At 39.4% G+C, this 25,354-nt stretch overlaps 1 protein-coding gene across 3 annotated transcripts in view; it reads right to left on the bottom strand.

The window, feature by feature from the left end:
• The window catches only part of FHL5 (four and a half LIM domains 5), a 27,318-nt gene extending 1,964 nt beyond the window's left edge, over positions 1 to 25,354 (bottom strand). Inside the window, exons 1-5 of one of the 3 annotated variants that reach the window (XM_075046641.1) lie at positions 24,960 to 25,354; positions 8,171 to 8,352; positions 5,799 to 5,973; positions 3,401 to 3,570; positions 1,080 to 1,266 (exon numbers count right to left, since the gene is read on the bottom strand). In XM_075046641.1, coding sequence (XP_074902742.1) covers positions 1,080 to 1,266; positions 3,401 to 3,570; positions 5,799 to 5,973; positions 8,171 to 8,329 — 691 coding nt within the window. In that variant the 5' untranslated portion in view covers positions 8,330 to 8,352; positions 24,960 to 25,354. Of the gene's footprint in view, positions 1 to 1,079; positions 1,267 to 3,400; positions 3,571 to 5,798; positions 5,974 to 8,170; positions 8,353 to 24,516; positions 24,850 to 24,959 lie in introns of those variants that run through there. The other 2 variants (XM_075046642.1, XM_075046643.1) reach the window with 2 other exon arrangements.

The following is a 25,354-nucleotide window of genomic DNA, read 5'->3' as shown; positions in this document are numbered from 1 at the left end:
ATAGAAATCCATAGTCTGAAATGTCTTTTGTTGGCTGAATTGAAAAAAACTTTATCATTAAATACAGTGAGAAATATTTTAAGCAAAGCCACAAGTCACTAGCTTATTTTCATATCCGGTTATGAACTCTGAACAGAATGGGTTTATCAGAATGTCCATTCAGGGTTGCTGATCTTTCCAACAAACTCTCATGAAAATTGTTTGCAATGTGTTGATACATATAGTTTCTATAGAATGCTGAGTGAAACTTAATTGTTTCCACCTAAGTTTCTTCAAGATGGAGTCTTTTGGAAATTACCAGATCATGGAGTTCCTAGCATGAGTATTTGAAATAAAGTATTGTTGGGGTTTTTTTTTGTTTGTTTTGGAGTGTTTTGATTTGTTTTGTGTTCTTTGGTAAAACCATGCCCATTTGATTGGGTATTCATAATTTTCTTTGTCCACTTACACATGCAGCATGCACCTGTAACAATCAGGCAGTACTTTTCAACAGTTGAGTCCACACATAATAGAATTACAATGCAGAACACCAGCAAATGCTCTCGGAAAACTTCAGCTATCATAGACTAATGACATATATGTCTAATTATAAATCATCTAAGTACACAAGGATGCATGCAATAGAGCTTTGTTGCATTTGGCAAGCTTTCTAATTGGACAGGTGTGCCTTACCAGCAGGCAGTTAATTCGTGTCCAGTTTGATCACATTTGCATTTAAAAACAAAGCTGAAGAAATTACAGACACAAGGGACTTGTGTGTACTGTCATGGGAAGAGCCAAAAAGTGCCTTTTCCTTTATTCTTAAGCATGAATTATAGTGCAGAAAGTACTAAATCAACAGTGGAGGAACATTTTGGCACATAAAAACAACTCCTCAGCAGTTAGGGAACACATGTGATCAGCATGTCCTAACAAGATACGTTACATGTGATGGAGAGAGTGTCTCTCTAGTAGTTAACTCCTTCAGTCTTTCATTATGATGGGACTATTTTTAATGCTGTTTTCTAAAGTAAAGGTCTGCTTTGAGAGGAGACTGATGACTCACCAGTGTCTAGTCCCCTTTGTAAGATGAGACTCACCTGTAATCGGTTTCTTGCAAGCAGCACACTTCTTGGCATACAATTTGCTGAAACAGTCTACACAGTATGGATACTCATCTTTGGAAATAAACCTTTGTCCAGACAGCTGGGTTGTACACCCAGCACACACAAAGCATTCTTTATGCCAAGGCTGGTCATCGTAGGTCACTCCCCCAGAAGTTATTACCTAATGCATTGACAAACAAGGACAGAGCAATGAAACGAAGGTGTGAACCCTGAAGGATTATCTAATCCTTCACAAGTCCTTCCACTTGTTCCCTCTCTTCCCATATGCACAAGAGAAGAGAGTGTGGTCACATCAACTGTTTTTCATCTGGAATATCAAACCGACTAACTGCAGTTGAGCTGAACATGCCATTGGTTTATTATTCTCAATTTTCTCTCACAGGATAACCTCATGGTTTGTAATAAACAGGTTAGTTTCTTATGAATTTTTTTCTACTATACATGTGGAAAAAAGCTTAGCATCAGGCATGCTCTCAGAAGACAAATTCTCAGTGATGGACAGTGGATGAGAAAATCCATGCTGAAATTATGGCTAATGTCCAACTGGAACTGGCATTTTGCTGCTCACCACTGAAACAGTATTTTAAGTAGGAAGAAAGACAGTAAAGAAGCAGAAGTGAGATAGAAAGGAGATCTACACTGTCAGAAGAAAAAATGGTGTTTATCAGTGTCATCAAACTTCTCATTCCCTGCAACTCATAGCTCTCTACTGGTTATTTCTGAAGAGGGAAATTTCCAGTTGCTCTATCGCTTCCATTTGTGTGGTAAAGAGCTGGTTTCACAGAAGCTGTGAGAGACTGTACAGAGAAATTTCTGCAGAGATAAAGGTGAACTGTAAGATAGTGTTTCTACAGTCAAGTCACATGCACGACAATGAACAAATGGATGAATACAGTTAGAAAAGGAGGAGAAAAAGTTGGAGAAACTTATTAAGTAAAAATAGTGGCACCATCAAATTTCCCTGGGGAATACAGTTTCAGGGAAATAAAGAATAATACTAGGTGATGTCAGGCAATTAAAAAAATTAAGTAGTTCCTGATCCCCTTAGCATTCCAGTATTGGGCTACTACTAACTCTCATTTGCTTTTCCATTAAAATCTCAATATCTCTGGCACAAAATTCAAGACTCCAGTTTGGCAATTTAATCTCTTTGGTCTCAATTTTTATTTATGGGAACTGATGCAAGCTTAAGTAGTAAAATTGTTTTAGCTATTATGTAGGGCCCCTCTTTGCATCCCTAGAATTTTTAAGAAGCAAATCCTGATTATTTCACATAAGTGCTGCTAACCTCAATGCCTCTAATAAACATAGAGCAGAAATACTGTATCTGCCATGTGATCATTTAATGCAAATTAGAGGCTAGATGTAGAGACATGGGAATATATAAAAGTACTTTCTAAAGTTTAACTACTGAAGAAAAAACAGGCAGCAGATTTTTCTTAAATTAAAAGCTTTTGTTAGAGGTAGAGGTTTACAGATAAATGTTAAGTAACTACAGAAATTATAACTTATTTGATGAAGTGAAAAAAAAAAATCATGCTTGCTTCCAGAGTGATAAAGGTACTAAAAATTAAGTTAAATTCTACCGTAAAAAGCAGATTAAAACATTTCCCTAGAGAGCAGTATCACACTAGAATAGTGTGATACTTTGAGTGTTTTCATCAGCCAGAGACAATTCTAAAACACGAGAAATTGAGGGAGGGATGAATTGATTTATTTGTATTTGGGGGAAAAAAGAAAAAGTAATTTGAAATCAAGCTTTCTGGTACCTAGAGGGGAAGCATCATGTATTGAAACAGTGGGACTCTTGACTAGTATTATCATAATTGAATATTACTTAGTCTGATTATTGCCTGATATATTTCAAGAAAAAAACAGGCAAGACCGTGAATGCTTTGCTTAGCTTAGGTGGCTTATTATGCATATGAATATATCTGCAAAATGTTGGAAAGGGATGCATGTTTATTAAGGCAAAATCAGAGATTATCAGGAAAGAAGGATTTTACATAACTTTCAGTGAAAAATTCAACCTTTGTTAAAAATCACAATCAACAACAAAAGAACCCCAAAGTATTCGTTTTGGTCAATAAGTTTATTTCAAATATAATCAGGCTTAGATTAATATTAACTAGAGGGGACAGCAGACACTGTCGCAGTTGGCTTTCAGTGTCAGATGCCAAAAGCAAGACTCTGCTCTTACTCTTAGTTCACCAGACATTTTACATGATCCAGCCACTTCCCCCATGAGCAATATTGCCTCATTAGGCCAATTTTTTCATTGTATGTTTCATTACCTTTTTGCAAGAGTAGCAATGGTGAGCAAATTGCTTCTCAAAACAGGGCACGCAGTAATTCTCATTGTCTTTGGTGATCAATGGTTTTGTTCCCAATGGTTGCCGGCAATATTGACAAACGAAACAGGATTCATGCCAGGAACTTCCCTTAAATTCCATTTTACGGGAACCTGCAAAAACCCAAAATGAAAAACCCACCCAGATATAGCCTTGTAACGTTAAGTTTTAAATGTCGGGAATAGTCTTGTTTTTAATCTTGTATCTCAGTATTGGATTACCCAAGAAAGCACTTATCCTCAATTGAATAGAGTTTCTAAGTATGTACTTGAAATTTCAAGAACGCATTCAGTGCCATATGATCACCTGGCAAAAGACGTGCTAAATTGCCTAAGCTGTGATTTTTAGAGTATCTCCTTATATGAATCTTTTAGGGTTACTTCTCCGTGATATGCTTCAGTTGCTCAGAGTTTCTCTCAGGCCAGCCAAGTCAGTGATAATGTTCAGGTACACAGCACTTTTATAAATTAAAGATTAATTTGTCGGCTGTTTAGTACATCTATTAATGTCCTGCCTTTTGTCTTCCTTAAACTAAGGCTCCTTCACCTGTAAATGCCTTATTTATCTTACTCAGCTTAAGCTGGCAAGTTTTTAAAAGTAAATATCTTTTCTGTGATAAAGCACACTACACTGCCTCTTCTTATAGCTCATCATTTCAGTCCTAGATCAACAGTTCTTTTATCATGTTTAACTAGGTGCTTTTGATACAGTGCAAGGACTGAAAGTCGCTCAGTTAAATGTCTGCCAGAGGGGTTTCAGAGCTCTTAGCTCTGTGTACAGGTGCCCTGTACATCTTAATGTCGATGGGTAAGTCTAAGATATGCACATGCATCTGAGAACAATTTTTGCAGTGACTCTCCACCACAACTTCCTCCCCTGCTGGTAGCATCAGACTGCAGAGAGAGGTGCCAGGTGCTTTACCGTCCTTTCCACATGAAGAAGAGAATTGCTGACATAACTGATTAATCCCACAATTCCTGTTTCCTGGACTGTGGGGCTAGTGGAGAGAGAAACTACTGGTTGAATTTAAACATTAAAGGTTTGCAGCTTCCTCCCAGTGACCAGAAGGCTGACTTCACTGTCTTTGCCTACTGGGTCTTTTCAACACAGAGCTAGCAAGCTGATGACAAAGAAGGTAATGATTTAGAAACCGGTTGGCATTCCCATGCCATGCCAGTTCTCTATTTGCACTGTTACTCCCACCCTCAGCAAAATTTAAGCAGTGTATCATCCTTAAACTGAACACAACTATATTGCTACAGTTATTTCCACTAATACAGCTTTTATCTGTAATGAAAAGGAAATAAACTGTAAAAAACCAAATCAATGTTACAAGTTGAACCACAACATCAGTAACCTAATATTTATACTAAGACAATAATTCTGCACAGCCCAGACCTTATTGTTTGGCATTAAGATTTACTGAAAAATAAAATTCTTATGTCACTGCCAAATTTATTGATGTCCTTGGCCAAAGGTTCCCAAACTAGTAGTCGTGAGGCCATGGCAGATAGTTTGCAGCTGGTATTTGGAGTTACACATGTGATCTGTAAAAAAGTTCAAGCATTGAGGGTAGTTCACTGTTTCAAAAGTTAGGGACCCGCTTTCCTAAGCAAGCTGCTTCATTTTGCCACATACGGTGCTGTGGCTTCTCTTAGATGCCTCTGGAGAGGCAGCTTTTAGGCAATCTCTCTGCTGTATGAACTTTACTGGTGTGGTAGCAATGGAAGGCCTAGAGGATGTCCTGAACAGACATGACCAAAAGCTGAGAAGCACTTTAGTGGAAAGTGCAGAATTTTCAAGTTTGGTAATGGCAGGAAATAAACCTATTGTAAACACAAATGTATTCTTTTTAGTAAAACTGCTGGTAATGGTTTGAACGTAGAATGCCATGTTTTGACAATTTAAACAAAAAATATTTCTGATTGAAAGAAATGGTATAAGGAACATGAACTCAAGGTCTGGTCAATTTGACAGACAGAAAACGCAGATGTCTTGTCTAATCTGGCACTCCTGCTAACGATAGCTCTGCTTGCCTACCTACACTCACAGCAGGATATGCTTCCTAAGAACTACAGCAGAATCAAGGGCTCAACATGACCACATTTTACCCTATCTTGAACTCTGATATTCTTTCTAAGGATCCATAAGCCCTGTCAGTGCTAGACCAGCAGTATCTGCCTGCCCTCTCTTCACTGCCAGGAGGGTACTACACACGAAGTAGTAGTCGTCTCCTGAAAGCTGTTCTGAAAGTCAAGGGCTTGTAGCTTGGTTATTCCAGGCTGTGGTTATAACTAAAAATGCAGTTCCATTTTTCACCAAAGGGTCCCTGTTGTCTTACCAGGCATAATGGTCTTCCGGCAGTGGAAACACTTAGATGAATACTCATCAGAGTAGCATTCAGTGCACAGCAAGACCTCATCCTTGGCAGCAAATGGTTTCTCCACCAGCGAGCGACTGCATTTGGCACACTTGAAACACGCCTCATGCCAGTGGCGGCCTTTGTAGGCCAGATCCTTCGAGAAAGTAAGTTCGTGTTAATGAACACGTTGCTTTACAGTGTTTTTATCCCTCAGCTCCTCCCAGAAATAAAGTGAAAAATGGAGGGCGTTGCAATGGCGACTTGAAGGGGTGACACGTGCGTCCGGCGGGAGGTGTGCTCAGAGGTGATATAAGTACTCAGTGTCACTGTGTTGGTGTATTTTGTAGATCTCTGGCAGAGGCCTTTAGGAACTGCTTAGGCACAGGCAATTGTCCTTCCTTATGGAACATCAGAGATATGTTTTTATTGGAAGAATCGTTTGATGTTTTACGGTTGGCTTTTAAGGGGAAATAAGCGATCAACATTTTTAATGTGCGCAGGCCACCTGACAAGAAGTGCATTCTCTACAGACTTTGAAATGAACCTCATGTATTTTTTAATGTTACTACTTTTTCTTCCACTGACACAACCAACACTAAAGAAAGATCATATTACTGCAGAAAACAAGCAATTAAAATCTCATTCAGAATAAAATGGTTCTTAGGAAGATTATTAAAAAATCATTGCTTTTGTTTATACCTAATATACCTCCTCCTAAAAACTTGCAGAAAAATGTTTGTTTAAGACTCAGCAGGCTTAGGGGGATGAAAAAGCTAACAGTATATGTATGAGTCCTCAACTAAGAATTCAAAAAAAGAGCAAACAGCAGATTTTATTTTTCCAAGGTTAAAAAAGCAAGGGAAAAATGCACCTCCAAAAAAAGCCCCCACCTTAAAAAAATAAACCAGACCCTTCCCGGTCTCCTTTATAAGTAAGAAGCACAAAAGGGCACAAATCCAATCTCATTTTTCTCCTTTGTCAGATCTCCACCCTTTAAAGTACTAAAAATAAAATAAATACCATGCTTCAGTTCAGGAGGTGCTGAGCGCTAACCACTCTCATTTGCTTTAGTTAGCACTCTGAACCTAGACTATCATCCCAGAGCAGCCTGAGGCAAAGACTGGGTAAGAAGGAGAGGAAGAGAGCCAAGCTCTAGCACCTTGGCAGAGATGGGACAACCAGCTGTAGATCTTCATGGGCCACTTTTCTAGCCAACTCTAGCCTGTTGCACTCCTTTCTTGACACTCCTGTTTTTTTCTCCCAGTTTCTCCTTCCACTCAGTCCAAAGGCATGACTTTTTGTTAATGATCTTTGACATCGGTAGTGTACTTTGCTTTGTGCTATGTGTACAAGTTTGCTGTTGAAAAATGATGATGAGAGTTTGAGAAGTGTCTTCATCCAAATCAGCATTTTGGTGGGATGATTCCTTTACAGTATTGAGCTGTACTCAGACAATGTGCTTTGAAAACCATGAAGTGCTTTGGCTGGGGAGGCCTCCCGAGAGGCTTATTTTAATAACTTTCTGACCTTTTATTTCAAAAGAATGTGGGCAAAGTGAGCATGGGGAGAAGGTGAGCACTACATACTGAACTTGGCAAAACAAAGGCATTTTGATAGGTTTCCTCTGAACTTAAAATTCAAAGTCAAGTATACAGGCTTTAAATTGAAGTATGGGGTACTGGAAACCCTGTCAAAGACCACAGAGGAACTCGTATTATTAATTATTATTCTAAAAAAGTGGAGAGGTGAAAGGAAAGCCAAGCTCAGAAACACTGCCACTAACATGCAGTCTGTGAGATGAGCAAGGTAAGGATGGAACTAAGTTAAAATAAAAATATACTTCATTTCCAAAAGACAGAGAGCATAATATACAAATTATAAACATGGTTTCTTTTCAGCTTGGCATCTTTATGTCAACAACTACAGTAAAAGTAATTTATCCAATACTGAAAATAATTTTTTCAATGGAAATACCAAAGAAATTCCAAAGTTTTATTCAAGCTGGTCCACTGAATTATACCTGCACCCTACCATCCCTCAAGCACTGTGCAGTCTCTGCAGCCAGCAAGTGATTGGAGGTGAAGGAGGGAATCTAGTTATGGTCCACACGTACAACACAGCCTTGCCGTATGTTTGAGGTATATGTATGTGCACATTTCCTAATCTGGACCTTTCCTATTCTGGGAAAACAGCAGTGTTTCTCTCTGCTGTGCGTGGATTTACAACAGCTATGCTTAGGTCTCTTCACCGGTACAGGGATATGCAGGGGGTTGGGTATAGACTCTGCCATTAAAGAAATGGGATTTGTGTATAATTTAGCAAAGGACAAGAAGTGAAAGCTAAATTTTTACCTTGGAATCGCACTCAATAGGTTGCTTGCATTCTTCACAGGGGTTGGCAAACAAGCTGTCATAACATGTAACACAATAAGCGTTTTCTTCTCTTAATGCATACTTTCTTCCACGAAGAGACTGCAGGCAGTAATGACAGTCTGTGTGACTGCTGGTCATTCTGGTGGGGTTCTCCACGTGATCTGGAAAGATGGAAAAATCATGCAATTCAGTGGATGACCATTTGCTTGCTCAAAAAATAAGTAATGGTGCTTTACCTGTGAAAGCTAGGACAGGCGTTCCTTGGTCATTTGCAGTGCTCTGGATTTCTAATGCTGGGGCTGTTCTATAGTGAAATGGTAGTCTTTACCAACATATACTGTGTATTGTGTTACCTACATAATGGGGAGCAAGAAGGCTGCTTCAGCTTAATCTAGTGGTACTTACACCGATAGGTCAGATACCTGAAAATGAAGTTGTCTTCATGTTCTGTATGTACAACTACTGGCATTATGAGTATTATGTAGTGGATTGTGAGGCATGGTTTATCCAGAAATCAGGGAATGGAGATTGAAGCAATAGTTCAAAAATTAAACCAACAGTGGAATTAAAAGGCCAAAGAGAAGAGGCAAGCACTTTGTAGTCTGTTCCTGGCTTTCTCTTGCTATTCCTGTCTTTCTGCTTATTCCTTCCTTTTCAAAATAGCCCCACATCTACCTGATCGAACAGAAGGAAGACAAGGGACCCCAAGCTATATGGCTGTTCTCTGCATAATTCCAGCTATGCTGCTAACATTTGGTGGCAATGTAAGATGACACAAATAACCCTGAATAGCAAAAGAACAAAATATAAAGAGAAATAAACTAAATCATAACTCAAAGAAAGTTTCCCTTGTTGTTATTGGAATTTTCTTACATATTTCTTTATTGCCATGTTCTAAGTTGGCAGTGCCAAAATACTGTGAGATAGATTATATTTCTGTGCCAGACAAGTGCAGGAAATACCACAAACCTATTGAGAGCCAATTGTACGAGTTTCCCATCCTTCAGTTTTCCAGGCTAAAGAGGCTTGAATAAGCATCCAAACCTCAGCTGCTTATAGATCTGCAGTGCTGAACATTTTAAGGATTGTGGAGATCAAGACTTATTTCAGTCTTGTTGCTGGTTGGATCATGAGCACTTTGCTAAAATTGGGTCTTGATTCCTGGGAATGAAGGAAGAAGAATCCAGAAAGTTCCCAGTGAAGCAAACCCAGAAACATCTGCTGGACTCATTGGCTTGCACTCTTCATTAAACCTGCTGAGTGTAGCTGCAGCAAGCACCAGCAATCATAAATTTTAGAGGACTTGAGAACAACCAGGAAAGTTCTCCTAAAATATTTAAGTATCAGTGACTTTGGGCAGCTGAAATCTTTGCACTTTGAGTAACAGTGCAAATTACTTCATCTTAAACAGATAAAAAGCCTGAGAGTAAGGAAGAGCAGCATATGAAGAACAAGATTCGAGGGAGTGCTTAACCATCACAGAGCTTACATCTAGTCAATTTAGAGTTACTCCCTCATACTTGTTTTTATATACTCACTGCCTGTCTTATACCCATGGTTCAGTTTTAAAAAGGCATTTCATCTTTTTCTGGGTTTCTGCTTTGTGAGATGTAACCCAAAATGATTGTTTGAACTATGAGAAAGAACAATTACTGCAGGTCTCCACTGGCACCAGTGCGTAAGGTCAGGCACTTATTAATCTATTCCTGAAGGGATAGTAGTAAGACAGTGGAAAGGGGGCAGGGAGAGAGACTATAATGCTTTTTTCAGACCAAAATTAATAACTTGATCATTTGGCACAAGCTATGGAAAACTTGTTCCTGTAAATTGAAAATCTTCTGAGTTGAATTGATTTACTGTATTTCCGACTGCCCTAAAACTTTGTGCTAGCCAAGATAGGGTGTAGTAAGGAAATCAAATAATCTGTAACTCAGATCAGTGGGAAACGTGCTTGCTTAAAAAATATTACAGATGTGTTTTATGTGACATCCTTGGAATAATAGTATAACAGGGCTTGAAGCTGACTTCCATTTCCTTAAGATCAAAGAGAGAGTTGAATGTGATTTGAATGAACCCATGTATATAAGAAAATGACATCCATCAGCTTGTACATTTACACAACATGACATATAAAAACCAGACACAGCGCAGTGCATTTAGTGCACAATCACTACATAGTCATCACCAAAACCAAGGTTAAGTTTTGCTCATTTTCTTCTATATTGGGAAAGTAGTATAAATTGGTGGCTAGGAAGACAATCAAGGAATGTTTGTGGTTAACTGGGCTGCATATTCAAGGTCATAGGATAGCCTCAAAACTGGGTTTCAGAGGAATTTTCATTCCTTTTTTGTGGCAATTAGAGTTATGAACTGCATCTGAGGATACCCTGAGTGAACCACCTTTCTGATCTTCTCCCTGCTGAATCAGTACCCCAGCTTCCTAACACAGTTTCATCTCAGCCTAAAAGTGGCAACGGTGAAATCCTAATGGGGCATGCATGAAGAACTTATGTTACTTATAGTGCTTTTTGCTGCACAAAGCTCACCAACAAATAGCTTAAGATATCTGCAGATACATCTCTGTTCTTTCATTCTAATGAATGGTGATAGGTTTTTAAGTTATCAAAAACTCTGCATACCCAAAAATTTTCTTTAAAAAGTGGTTGTCTTGATTATTGTTTTTGTTTTTCCCCAGGAAACCAATTTGTTCCAGGAAGCCCAGGTTATGTGCACAAAGAAGACTCACTATTGTAATACCTCAGAACTTCTTTATTTGTAATGTAGCTATCCCCCTAAAAATCTGTGTGGATGTGGGAGCATATGGGAGTGCTATCACTCCTGTTTTACAGATGATAGTGGCTGCTTGAGAACATTTAAAGGGTATCCCCAAGACCAGAGTCAAAGCCTGGGGGTGTCCAAAGTTTTGCTTCAGAGAAAGTCTTCAGAGTTTGACCGTGATGGTATAGATCACGTTTGGGAATGAAGAAGTGATGGTATGAAAAAGAACCATGACTTTTGCAGATCTCTTGGCAAAGGTCTGGGGAACCTTTGTGAACTACTTTTACCATTAGACAATGCAACAAAAAAGTGAATCTGGTCTCCCCCAGCACCATTTACCCTTGCTCCAATAAGTAAGTAATGGTATGAGCACCACGTAGTTAAGTAGAATGTTTTTCTTGTGCTTTGATCCTAATCTCTAGAGAAATATGTTTACTTTAAGTTTGCTGGAAGCTAGACTTTGTGTTTTGAAGGTCAGTTAAGAACTCTCTGGAGGTCTGATACTGTTCACTCTCATGGAATGAAACGCTGACTCCAGCATTCCAGCTGCTAACTCGTGTCCTAGGCACAGGGAAAGACTGTGATGTCTTCATTCCTTGGGAAAAGAGGATTTTGCTATTTAAATCGGAACAAAGCTAAATACTGTTGTTTTTTATCTATCTAGTAGGCACGGATACGTGATATCATTTATAGTGTTAAAATATTCCAAGGGGGTGCAGAGAGATGTTGCCAAGGATGTGAGGATATTGCAACTGTGAGTCCCTGGGGTCAGATTCAAGAATGCAGCAGTCTCATGGTATGAATTATAAAGCAGATGAAAATAAAACAACAGAGCTGGCTAGTCTGCCTGCTGTTCCAGCAGATTAAGATAGAATTTAGCTACAACAAATTAGAAGAGGGACTTTCTGTAGAGTCAAATGGTTTCCTATAAAATGCAGAGCACCAGAAGACTTCCAGTGAAGAAAGCTGTAAGAAAATGGTTGTGAAGTTGTGAAACCTGATAAAAGTGGAACCATCAGGAAAGGAATGCTTGTTTTCTCACTGACACTAAAAAGCACAGCCACAATGTTAATATATCTCTTAAAAAACTATTTTTACATTTTCTATAAATGTATGTTAATCACCCTTATGTTATATAAGTATAAAAAGCCCAGAAATGTTAATACTACTTAGATGGGAATTAACATACATATGCATGTAGGTATATACATACATGTAAAAATATGATATCTTTTGCTTTATGGCAATGGACTATTTCCTGATCTAAATAAGCCTGCCCTTGAACTGCATCATCTTTTTCTTTAAGACCATACAATGATTGGAATAAGGCTGTCTATTAAGAGAAGCATAAAGAAAGAAAAATGGTGGCAAAATAAATCATTGCAACAACACTGAAGGATAAGAAAAACAAATTGTTCTACTACAAGGGGGACACCCCTACAAGGCATCCCAGGTACTTATTTATTTTCAGGTAAGTACATGTTTTCATCTTGGAACATGTTTTTACTTAATTGTATGAATTTGCTGACTTCATTTGCTGACCACAATAAGGTCTTGGAGCCTTCTCTTCTCCAGGCTGAACAACCCCAACTCTCTCAGCCTTTCCTCATAGGAGAGGTGTTCCATCCCTTTGATCATTTTTGTGGCCCTCCTCTGGATCTGCTCAACAGATCCACATCCCCAGAGCTGGACACAGTACTCCAGGTCAGGTCGCACCGGAGTGGAACAGAGGGGGAGAATCACCTCCTTCGACCTGCTGGTCACGCTTCTTTTGATGCAGCCCAGGATACGGTTGGCTTTCTGGGATGCAAACACACATTGTTGGCTTATGTCCAGCTTTTCATCCACCAGTACCCCCAAGTCCTTCTCCACAGGGCTGCTCTCAATCCTTTCATCCTTCAGCCTGTATTGATACCAGGGGTTGCCCTGACCCAGCTACAGGACGTTGCACGTGGCCTTGTTGAACGTCACGAGATTCACATGGGCCCACTTCTCGAGCTTGTCCAGGTCTGGATGGCATCCTGTCCCTTAGGCATGTCAATGGCACCACTCACCTTGGTATCATCTGTAACCTTGCTGAGGGTGCACTCGATCCCACTGTCTGTGTCATTGATGAGGATATTAAACAGTACTGCTCCCAATATGGACCCCTGAGGGACACCACTCATCATGGATTCATCCACAGAACTTTCAGCAGCAGCATCCAGCTTGTCCAATACAACTTGTACTTGCTACCGAGATCAGCCTGAGTGATTTAGTTGGCAAAATTCAAATTAATGGCTCTGTATGCATCTCTCCTAATAGATATTCTTCTTCTATTGCGAGCCTTGCTAGTGAAGCTCAAGAATTACCATTACAGCAAACCCACTGTACAGAGAAATTAGAGGTCAGAAATAAGCATGTCTAATGTAGTAGTTGAAAGCTGTTTTTTATGGAAGAAGGGGACAGAAAAGTTGCTAACTGGCTACAGAATTAAACCTAGGTTATTTGCTGGATTTTTTTTTTTTTTTAAATGAATCAACACGTGAGAGTCAGGGAGTGCAATTCATCATTTAATACAAGTACTACACTGGTGCCCAGAGATTCCACTCCAGAATAACTGGCCCTGTTATTCTGAACACAACAAGCTCAGCTGATCAGCAGTATTGCTGGTCAGTAATGCAGCTCCATGTTTAAGTAGAGACAAACTGTCTTTGGAGTGCTCGGTATTGATTCAAGTCTCTCCCAAGGTATTACCTAGGAACAAAAAAGCTTTTCATCTGCTCAGATTCCTGGGTGGTGTCAATATCTTCACCAGCAGCAGTACATGAAAAAGAGTAGGGTTAATGCTATGGCCTAGATAATTTCTTTTATTTTTCTGAAACCATTCTTACCCACATTTTTTACAAGTTTTCACACAGTCTGGTAGAGCCAGAATTTTATCCTGTGTTCATTATGAAGCTCATTCTTTTCTGACTACTGTCAGATTTATAGAATCGAATGAAGCCATGAAATATTTCAACTGTGCATTGGTGTACCTTTTAATGTAAAACCCTGGCAGTATTCTCAGTCACACTTTTTATATTCAACCATAAAACAGGTTTGAGGATTGTATCTGGTACAAAAGGAACGTGTGAAAAAATATACCCAAATTAGCTGTTGAGTTATATACCTAGAAGACATTTAGACAGGTTTAAACCGATTAGCTTCAGCTGCCCACGTTCCAAAAGCAAAGCAGCCATGAGCCTAAATGTGGATGAGAAACCATTAGTGACTCCTAGACACAATGTTAAAGGAGACAATTTAAAGTAATGTCATTAGTGGTGTACCCCAGGGGTTGTCACTGGGACCAACCCCGTTCAACAACTTCATTAATGATCTGGAGATGGGACAGAGTATACACACAGCAATTTGGCAGATGACACAAAACTGGGAGGAGTAGCTGATACACCAGGCGGGTGTGCTGCCATCCAGAGGGACCTCGCCAGGCTAGAGAAGTTGGGTGAGAGGGCTCTCACGAAGTTCAGCAAGGGGAGTTGCAAAGTCCTGCCTCTGGGGGAGCAATAACTGCAGGTACCAGCACATGCTGGGGGCCAACCAGATGGAAAGCAGCTTTGCCGAGAAGGACCTGCGGGTCCTGGTGGACACCCTGTTGAACATGAGCCAACGATGTGCCCTTGTGGGTAAGAAGGCCAAAAGTATTCTGCGGGGCTTTAGGAAGGGCACTGCCAGCAGGTGATCCTCCCTCTCTACTCAGCACTGGTGAGACACATCTGGCGTGCTGGGTCCAGTTCTGGGCTCCCCAGTACAGGAGAGACATGGAGCTACCGGAGAGAGTTCAGTACAGGGCCACAAAGGTGACAAAGGGACTGGAGCATCTCTCCTGTGAGGAAAGGCTGAGAGAACTGGGACTGTTCAGTCTGGAGGAGAGAAGGCTCAGAGAGGTTCTCACCAATGTGTACAAATACCTGAAGGGAGGGAATGAAGAAGAGGGAGCCACAAGCTCTTCTCAGTGGTACCCACTGCAACAGGCACAAACTGAAATACAAGGGATTCCATTTCAACAGAAGAAAAAATCCTTTCACTGTGAGAGTGGTGGAACACCGGCACAGGTTGCCCAGGGAGGCTGTGTAGTCTCCATCCTTGGAGATACTCAACACCTGACTGGACATAGCCCTGGGCGATCTGCTTTAGGTGATCCTGCTTAAGCAGGGGGTTGGACTAGATGACCTCCGCAGGCCCCATGCCACCTCAGCCATTCGCTGATGGACCACAGAAAGGTTTATCACTGCTGAATGATAAAAGAGGGAGGGTGAAAGAGTCCACAAAACCTCAGTATTCCCTTTTGGGCATTTGAGCAGGAGTGGGGTCATTCCCACAACAACAAAACAGATCTCCTGTAAATGACTTGTTGCGAGTCCCCAACTAAGCTAGACATGCACGTAGTCTAAACACATGAGAATTGTTATTGCTTTCAGCTGTAATATTTACATGCTTGAGGCTGAATGCATGCTTTAGAGTTTTGCTGCCTATATCCTTGGAGCACAGACTTTGAAAGATATTTTCAAAGATAATAAAAAAGTGGCATTTCAAAAAGCATATAAGCAATTAGGTTCTTCATTACAATTAATTGCAATGTTTCCTGGTATTTCAAATCTGGTAAACACAGTCTCTAAATCTTTTTAAACTGAAATACATTCAGTGCAATTGCACGAATTTGGTTACAGAGGAAAGAGCAAAGGAAACTAGTGATTCTAGGTAATTTCTGTCAAAGAAAAACCCAGTTTCAGTAAATTCAGCATTTCCACAGGGAAAAATCACTTCCAGCATTCTCAAGTCTCAGCCATGTGTGAAATTAAGAGAGACAGATATTATTTTCTGTGTTGTCACTGAGTGTGAAACATGATCAATATGTCCTTAGTCAACCATTCCAATACTTAGATATGAGTACTGCCCAAAAGCTGGGCCCTTTTTGATGGAAAGGAGTTACCGGCTTGTCTGTGGTATCCAGTTTACCACAGTAAAGAAGATTTTGTTTCTTTTGTAGCTGCACGCTGGTGCAAGTCAAAACTCCTTTTCCTCACTGATCATTTTAAATTTTACGCTGGTGTTAATTGTTACAGACCAGACTACAGAAGAGATGTAAAGGTCTGGATGTCTTCAGTAACCTTGGCTATTTCGATGACTTGGCTCAGAAGGAAACGTAGGCAGTGCCCCGCTCAGCCACTGCCCTGTACAGAACAACAAGGAATAAAGGAGAGTTTGGGGCACTGACATCTACACTAAATAGACTACTTACCAGGACTCAGCAGGGAAAGTAGATCTAAAAATTCTTTTGCAATGACTTAAAGACTATGTGAAGGAAAATGGCTATAACTGTACATAACTCTTTTTTTTCAGTTCAGCAGGCAAAACCATCCTAAGGAAGATGCAAGAAACCCTACAAGAGATGGCTAGGCAACAACCTGCTCCTGAGGAAAGTTTCCTAATCCCTTTTAGAGGATTAAATTCATGCTCTGAAACTTCAGCATTTATAAGCTTCCAAAACTAATATAAATTAAAAGAAAAGTTATTGCATCAGGGTATTTTTTGGAAGAAAAAGGAGTTTTCCACTAAGTCTGATCCAAAATGCTCTAATACTTTTATTTTTAAAATTTTGATGTATTTTAATAGAAAATATTTGTGAATTAAAAAAACCCACTTCATGGAAAATGTCAGTTTGTTTTAGAAAAGTAGGATTAAAAAAAGTGAAATGTGACTGAAAAATATTGATGTAAAAATAGATCTTAAATTCTCAACAGAAAAATTTCTAGTAAAAATTGAAATTTCATTTTTGATATAAAGTTAAAAATTTCATTTGAAGGAGCAATTTTATAGCTAGCTTTTATTCTAGGAAAAAAGATATGAATCTGAGTTAGAGTGATCTCATTTTGAGAGAAGAAATTTGATAGCAAAAGGACATTTATGCTGGGTTACAGTTTCTTCAGTTAAAATGGTGGGAATGTGGAGATTAACATATTGTACTTGCATGGAAATATTAATGTATTTTCCATCTATCAACCTAAAACCCAGCAAGCACTAAATGTCTTTGAAAGAGAAAAAGAAACATTAAATATTTGGGGCTGGAACTGGTGAAGATGAGAGCTGATCACCGAGGTCACAGCTGATTTCTGGTAATGAATACAAAGTCTTCCCCACTACCCTTTCTGCCTGGTTTTTCCCGTCCCCTTTCCTGCTTCCACCCTCACCTACCATCCCCTAATCATGGAAAATACTTCAAAAAGTGCTTAAAGAAGAAGAAAATGAAAGTCACAAATGAAGATATGTGCTGAAGTCCTGATCTGAGACTTTTACCAGTGAGTTCACCCCCAGTGTGCAAATCAGAGCAGCATCTGCACATCAAACATCTGCCTCCCCATTCCCCTCTATGCCATGCACTAAAGCCACAGTGCCTGCACCGCTCAGCAGAAGTCCACCAAGGAAACAGCAGCATTTTAGCAATACACTAACACCGCCGGGCCGGAACACCGTCTACCTGCAAATGACACGAGCCTGCCTTTGGGACTGAAAGTTTTCCTAGGGAAAACAACAGCGATAGGAAATGATGCCTGTGATACGGCGGGGAGTAAAGTGCTCACAGACCATGAAATGGAACAGCCTTGCCACTAACAAGAAGTAACAGAGCTTCAATAGGCAACGCTGATGCTGACTGCAATCTTTAAGATCTTAATAAAAAATAGGCTATTTCTTGTCTTTGCAGATGCATCAACTGCAGAGACTGGATTTCCCTCACCCTTACATTTTATTTCACAACCAGAACGGCGGATGAAGAGTACTGTGCCTTGTGAGAACGGGTACATCACATGAATTAAAATCCTTTTAAAAAACCCCCAAACCCTACAACTGACTACGCAGTACAACTTTTTCTAGCTGGGTTCTTTAAAAGCCTGTGACCTACTTTAGAACTGCATTAAGAAATAAAATGAGCAATAAGAAAAAGATGAGCAGTAGCAGCAATGTTAGCAGCAAGCTAAAATTGGAAAGGATTTTCATTACCCTATTTTAAAAAAAAAAAGGCCTCCTTCCCCCAAAACCACACATAAAACCCCCAAGTGGTAATAAAGCATCTGCTGCAGCAGCACAGCCTTTTCCTTTTCTCTCCCAACTGCACTGTGCCAACCTGACCTAGTTTTCTGAGGAAAAAAATAAACCAAGCTGCAGCACTTTTATAATAAAAATATGTCACCTTATCACAATGAACCAAATCTAAAGATTTCTGATCTCAGCCCTGTTAATAGACTGTCATGAGCTAGGTGGCATTACAGCTTAGTGTCCTGGCTTTGGCAGGTTAATTTTCACAAGAAGCTGGGAGGGGGCACAGCCAGGAAGGCTGACCCGAACTAGCTAAGGGGATATTTGATACTATATATATATAACTGGGGGAGCTGGCTGGGGTGGGGGGAGAGGGGACCACAGCTCAGGAATGGGCTGACCGTTGGGTTCCAGGTGGTGAGCAATTGCATTGTGCATCACTTGCTTTATACATTCTTTTACTAGTATTATTGTTATTATTACTTCTTTTCTCCTTGTGTTGTCCTATTAAACTGTCCTTATCTCAACCCACGGGGTTTTACCTTTTTCTTCCAATTCTCCCCATCCCACCAGGGGAGAGGAGTGGGTGAGCGGCGGTGTGGTGCTTTGTTGCTGGCTGGGCTTAAACCACGAGACTTAGAAAAAACAAAGGCTACTGTAAGGGGTATCGGTATGTAAGATCCCTACTTCCATTATCATTGTTCCCAGGTATTTAGATTTGGTTTGTTGCTTGCAGACTTCCATCAGTCTTGGCTGCCACCTCTTACCAGACTTTCCACTGACAACAGAGATGATATGGTTCTGCAGACAAGCCCTGGACTGCTTATTACGCTCACAGGAATCATTGTTTGTGAAGCCACTGCTGTATACAGTCTAAGAAATGCTGGCAACAGCAAATGTAGCATATATACCCTCCCTTCACCTTATGTGAGCTGTTTAGGGTGACCATTGGTGTGGCAGTCTCTTCTTCGTGCAGAGGAACTCCATGATGTGCCTCCACGGACCTTCCCAAGGGAAAACAGGCTTCAAGATGGGCAGTCCCAAGGGGCAGGATCAAGGAGAGAAGGAATGGGCAGAAACATTGAGTAGAGCTAGATCTCAAAGCAAGGACTACCTATGTACTCTGGATTTTTACTGACAATTAACACAGTAGGTATTGCTGTTATAACCTAGCAGTAATGATCCTCTGCAATTGCACTGTCTTTGGAATACAGAGAACACAGACACATTAAAAACATGCATATATTGCCTCTGCTAGGTGGACAGACCATGAAAGGTCTAATCTGGTGAAGAAAACCTGAATGATGTGGCACTCTTTGTATTCTACTGCTTTTACAGAAATTAATTGGTTATATAATACAAATGAGACAGAGGGCAAGAAAGGTTTCCAGGAAAGGGCACCACAACGAACCAACATGAAAAGACACTGTGGGTGTTCTTAAGCAGACTTACTTAACTTCCTTCTGCTTCCCCCTGTTACATGAACGCTTGCTTTGTCTTCTCTTAGAATAGGACCCCAGGAACACTTGCATATGTATGTAAATTAATGTAGCTGAATACTTTCACTCAATTCACAGATGTCAAATTAGATGATTTAATATTTTCCGGATTAGGTTTTTAACTCTGCGTGTTAGGATTGGTGTCCTGATATCTGTTGGGGAGCGCTAGGCACAGTTCACTTACAAAGTCTCAACATCTGCACCAAGGTTGCAGGAACAAACTAGTACAATTCGGCTGTGTATGTATTTCACCAAAGATGTGGAATTATAGCAGGGAGACCTTTTCCTTTTATTCTCTGCCCCGTAATTGTTTTAAACATACTGTAGAGCTAGAAAACCTTGTTAGTTTAACTATGCAGGTGCATGAAGGGCAGGCTGCTGGTCTTTGGGCTGGGGGAAAAAAAGGTAAAATATTCAGATAGACACATTCTTTTATGACATGTCCTATATTCTCTGTGGATAATAAACCACCACATTTCATTCCAACATAGCAAAAGGATATATGACTCCCAATGTAAAAGCTCAGTTCTAGAAGACAGCTGACAACAGGACTTTTGAAAGCAGTGAACTCCTTTAGGAGTGGGGCTGATGGGAGAAAGGGCAAGAAGTGGAGGTCTTCAGCTTCTTTTTCTTTGTCCTCTACCAGGGAGGAAAAATAATGGAGTGTTACTAGGATGAGTATAGAAAACAATGTTGGGTGGTTTTTGTTGGTTTTCTTTCTTTTCTTTAAATACATGGCTTTGTGCATCATCCCTTACCCAGAAAAAAAAATGCGAATTGAAGACCTCTTGAGTCCTGAGTAGTTGAGTAGATAATGTCCTGTCAAACAAGATAGAGTATCTCATGGCATCAACTCTGTTTTATCTTCAATCCTCATGTCCCGTGAGCAGCAACATTGACCGGCCCTTAGGGAGACTCAGCCCCAGGTTCTGTTCATGTCCTGCCAGTGACCTTTGCCACGTACTTGAAATCTTTGTGCCTCTTACGTTACCTGTTCTGCCTACTTAGGAGATAAGGTCTGCTGAACAATAATGTGACTGGGTATCCTAACATTTCCCTTAAGCCTTAAAATCTCTGTGCCAGACATTAAACATATTTCTTTCTATTTTAACATAGTCTATCTTCCTAAAAGTGGCTATGATTTAAAATTAGACCCTGCAATGAGTATACCATGGTATTTTGTCTTTCTTTATTATGATGAGAGGTCACTGACCCTTCAGTTACTGCCCTGCTGGGATTTTTGTAATGTCCTGGCATGTGAAAAGGTCCTTTTTTTTTTTTTTTTTGGCACTATGACTTTCACAGTGGATTTCTTTCTATGATTATAAATACATGCTATCTAAAAGCTGGTTCCAGTGTAGGATTGCCCTATCCTGATTGAAGGAAAATTAGGGCTAAAGTTTATCTGAACACCCAAGATAGTCGACATTTGACTCAGACAAATAAAATCCATCAGTAAAGTCTTAGAATTCTGGAAGAAATTAGGTAAGAATGAAGAAATTCCTTTCTAACATTTAGGAACATTTTAAGAACATGCTAACTCAAGGATATTGTGGAACAATGAGTCCACTGAAACCGGTAAAGTCTATTCAAGTGATGATGTGATGCCTGACACGTAGCAATGATCTTTGCAAACCTAGAATGGAATGGACTGGTTTCAGTACGGGATGATGCTCAGGGGCCATAATTCCGACCAGCTGTCGGGGATAAGGTCAGTCTGAGGAGGAGAATGGTAAGCAGCAGCAGAAACTGCATTAAGGAATAAATACAATTCAAGTCCTTTTTACTAATTTATGTTAAATTTGATAAATGTTTTCAGTAAAAAGTCTAAGCAAGTGATTAAACAAATTAAGAATTCTGCTACTGTATATAAAAAAAACCCCAAAATGTTTTGAGCTTTTAATTTGAAATGTTTCTCAATGCTCTTCAATTTTCAAGCACCAAACTAAACAAAGATTGACAATTAGAAGATCAGCATGAAACAGTTTTTCCTCTAATCTTTTCCTTTTTTTTTCATGCAAATAGAATCCCAGACTCACAGAACTCTAATTATGCCACAATTTTGCATGTTATAATACATAAATGAATCATGATGGGGCTGAATTTGAAACCTGAAGAGTTCACTTGAGGAAGACTGGGCTCCTGATAAATGGATTTACAGCCTAATACTGTTCTGGGCTTCTGACAAATAGAATTATAACCTAATACTCCGAAGCATTTTACAGACTTCTTTTAAAGGTTTCAGAATGCTTTTCTAACAACAATAATCCTAAAACACGGTTGTGAGATACTTGTCTACAGGAAAGGTTAATACTTGTCAAAGCAAAGTAATCGACTTGCTCAAGGTCAGAGAGCAAACCTGGAGGAGTAGGAAGAAAAGAAGGCAGTCACTACGCCTTTGCCACTAGATGGGTCTGCTCACCAGGCTGTGTCCGTGGCACTGGCCCGGGATAGTTAAAAACACCGTACGAAGGTTGCTGGGTGGTCAACTTGGAGTGCTAGAGGTAGAAAACACTTCCAAAATTAGCCGAAGCAACAAAATGTTCCAGTTGTGAACTTTGCAATTGTCCTTAATGACTCTGAGGTTATGATTAATATTCTTACGCAAAATGTTCTGGGTGGAATTTTTCCAGTTTTGTGTCAAACCTCTTAGGACTACAGTGGTCGAGAGAGTTCTTAATTATGAAGGATTTTCCAGTCAATTTGGGTTGTTTCCAGACAGTTTTGGATAACATTGTTTTAACTCATTTTTTTCTCCCCAGTGTAACAAACCCAGTTTACAGATGGGGAACTGAGGCACAGAACAACTTGCTGGAGGTCACTCTGGACTAAATTCTGGTCTCCTGTATGTGTGCTCTATCAACAACTATGCCACGCTCTGTCACTAGGTCATTCTTTCTATCAATTCTGGTATGTACGCACAAAGACATGTCACAAGAAAATGAATATTTTTCTGAGTTATAAAGCATCTGAGCATGAGGCCAGCAACGAACTAGGGCAGCCTGTTCAGATCCATTATCCATAATATGCTGAGATGTGCAAGAATCTACCAGTCCTTATCTGCGGACCTAGAAAAATTCAAAGTCAAAGGCAACCATGGCTGAGAAGAAAAGTAACCTACTAACTTGAATGAAGTAGAATCAAAGAAAACTCAGCCTAAGAAAGGGAAACACGAAGAGATGATAGTTGATGTGTACTGTACAATATCAGAGAAGAATGGGGATATTCACAAAAGCTAACCTAAGCCTACTGAGGCTAATGAACAAGGCACTTCTTATAGTTAAAAGAGACAGATAAATTCCTCTGCAGGGTGATTCCCAGCAGAAACTTAAATTAGCCATCATTATAGTGGCAGCCAAGGGACATTACTTAGCCTTTGTAACAGTCTTATCCCTCACTGCATCTCTGCTATAGAATTTTATTAACTTATTTTTAATACATCAGTTCAGTGTTTTTGGAGTAATGTTGGCATATTTCTACAAAACCATCCTTATTTCATCCTGTTTCCGTTTTACAGGAAAATACAAATACATGAAACAAGGAGTTCACAGCCTCCTTTCTCAGCAGAGCTGCGTGCTCTCTCCCCAGAAGAATGAATTCTGTTGCGAGAGTGCAAATGGAGCATCAGCAGCATTTTGTCATGCCAACTTCCAAACTTGGGGCTCTAGAGATTTTAATAGAATAGCTGAACTGGAAATCATTAGTTTTATGAGCATCCTAGAATTAGCCATAAGACATCATCTGACTCTTAACTGGTAGGGAAGTGTACAGAAAACCTCAGGTCAGCTTTATTCCCCAGGTGATCTAAAAGCCTGAACATCTAGAGCTTGTTTAGTCGACAGGAGTGCTGCTCATTTGAACAGGGTCAGAATTTCACCCTCTGATTTTGGGCTTGACATTTGGAAGCATGCTGGTTAAAATTTTCACATTTCTTTCTGGCTGTGCGTGGTTAGGTAACACTAAAAGTTTTAAACTTTTTTTTGAGAAATGAAACTCAGATATGGATAGAAAAGAAGAAAGCTGGGCTTATTGCTATATAGCCCACAGAACATATGTCTTACCAAGTCAACCAAAAATAGACATTTCATAAAATATGACTGCCTGCAAATAACCTGGAGATACCATAGGTCAGAACTGATCAGAATCTCTTTCAAGCAGCTTTTGATTTCATTTTGCTCTAATCTTACAAGAAGGTTAGTATGCCATCTTAAGTTTCTACCAATTACACAACTTTGAATCAAAGTGACTTTTGTGAAACTGCAATCAAATTACATGGCAAGACCATCAGCAATCTGTTATAACATTAATATATTAAATCTGTTACAGCCTGTTCTGCTAAAATACTCTAGAAAAGTCAACTTTTCACCCATATTTTTCTTCTGTTTGTGTGACAATATCAACCACAAACAAAAAAAGGCATCTGAAATGTGTTTTCTAAATGTAAGAGATTTGTGCCGAGCTCCAGATATAAAACCAGATCTTTTGAAAATAGGGATGGTTAAAGAAATATATTTTAAAACATTCATATTATTGAAATGGAAATGATATTTGACAGTTTCATCCAAATTTAATTGTAATCTCATTATCAAAAAGAATGCCATTATGAAATCAGGTAGCGGTACAATTAATATACATAGTCTTTAATTTAAGGAATATTTCCATGGTTACTCATACTTATTTTTTAACTCTGCAACATAGGCAGACATTTCCAGCACCATTTCAATAACCAGTGGTATACCCTTTCAATACTACTCTTTCCCTTCAAATTCCAAACCAAAATTATGAACCTAAAAATGTGATAGCTAAAAGATAAAACAAAGTGTCTTACAGAGAGAGAATCTGAAGGTGATACTTGATTTTTATAAGTCAAAATATTGCTATAAACACCAGCTTGGAAACTGGTTTTACTTCAAAAAAAAAGCAAGAACAGTCCACGTTAGGTGTTAAAATTAGTTATGCTAGAAACAAGTGACTTACCTTATCAGAAAAGCTACTATGTAGAAAGTTTTCTTGCAATAGCAAATAGCTATGAAAGCTTGCTAAGAGACAAAAATAGTAATTCAAATGTCACAGCAAACAGCAAATATTTTTTTTTGTTGGCTTGTTCTTTGGAGTAAACAAAATCAATCCTCATTTCATTACAAAGGAAACCCCAAACTATCTTCCTGTAAATTAATGAGTGAGCCAATTAATAACATGAAAACAATTGCATCCAAACAAGGTGTGGCATCTCTTTTGGTACAGAATATAAAAAACTTTTGATGTGTATAGAATTCTTCACCTAATTTCATTAGCAGTTTTTTGTCTGTAGAAAAAAGTTCCTGCTTACTTGCTCAAAATATTAAATTAGGTCCCTTGTATACTACCACTTTTAAACATTATCAGATAAAGGAATAATGGAAAAGAACCTCAATACTCACATTTGGTTTTAAGCTGCTTCTCTTGGTAACTTGTGCAGCAAAATAAAGGAAGAAATAATTACACGTCTTCACAGAAACAAGCATTCATCAAGTCCAAAAGAAACAGAACACTTTGCCAGAGCTATTTGAGGGTCCCATCAGAATTTGGCTGGACGGAGGAAGGCTGAGGGTCAGTTTGTTTCCCTTAGACCTCATGACATGCAAATAGCTGGCTGCCTCACCACTGAATCAAATCATTCTTTGACATATTGTGTTTACAAATTGCAAATACATACCATGTAGGAGGTTCTTAAAGGAACATATTTCAGACAGTTGTCAAAACGAAAAAAGCATTTCTGTTGAAAATACTAAGGAATCAAAACACCCAAGCCCCAAACTATTTGGTACAAGGAAAA

The sequence above is a fragment of the Buteo buteo genome, chromosome 15 (assembly GCF_964188355.1).
Source record: "Buteo buteo chromosome 15, bButBut1.hap1.1, whole genome shotgun sequence".
In the NCBI taxonomy this organism is placed as follows: Eukaryota; Metazoa; Chordata; class Aves; order Accipitriformes; family Accipitridae; genus Buteo; species Buteo buteo.
The sequence above is the reverse complement of the archived record's forward strand: the minus strand, read 5'-3'. Positions and strand labels throughout refer to the sequence as shown.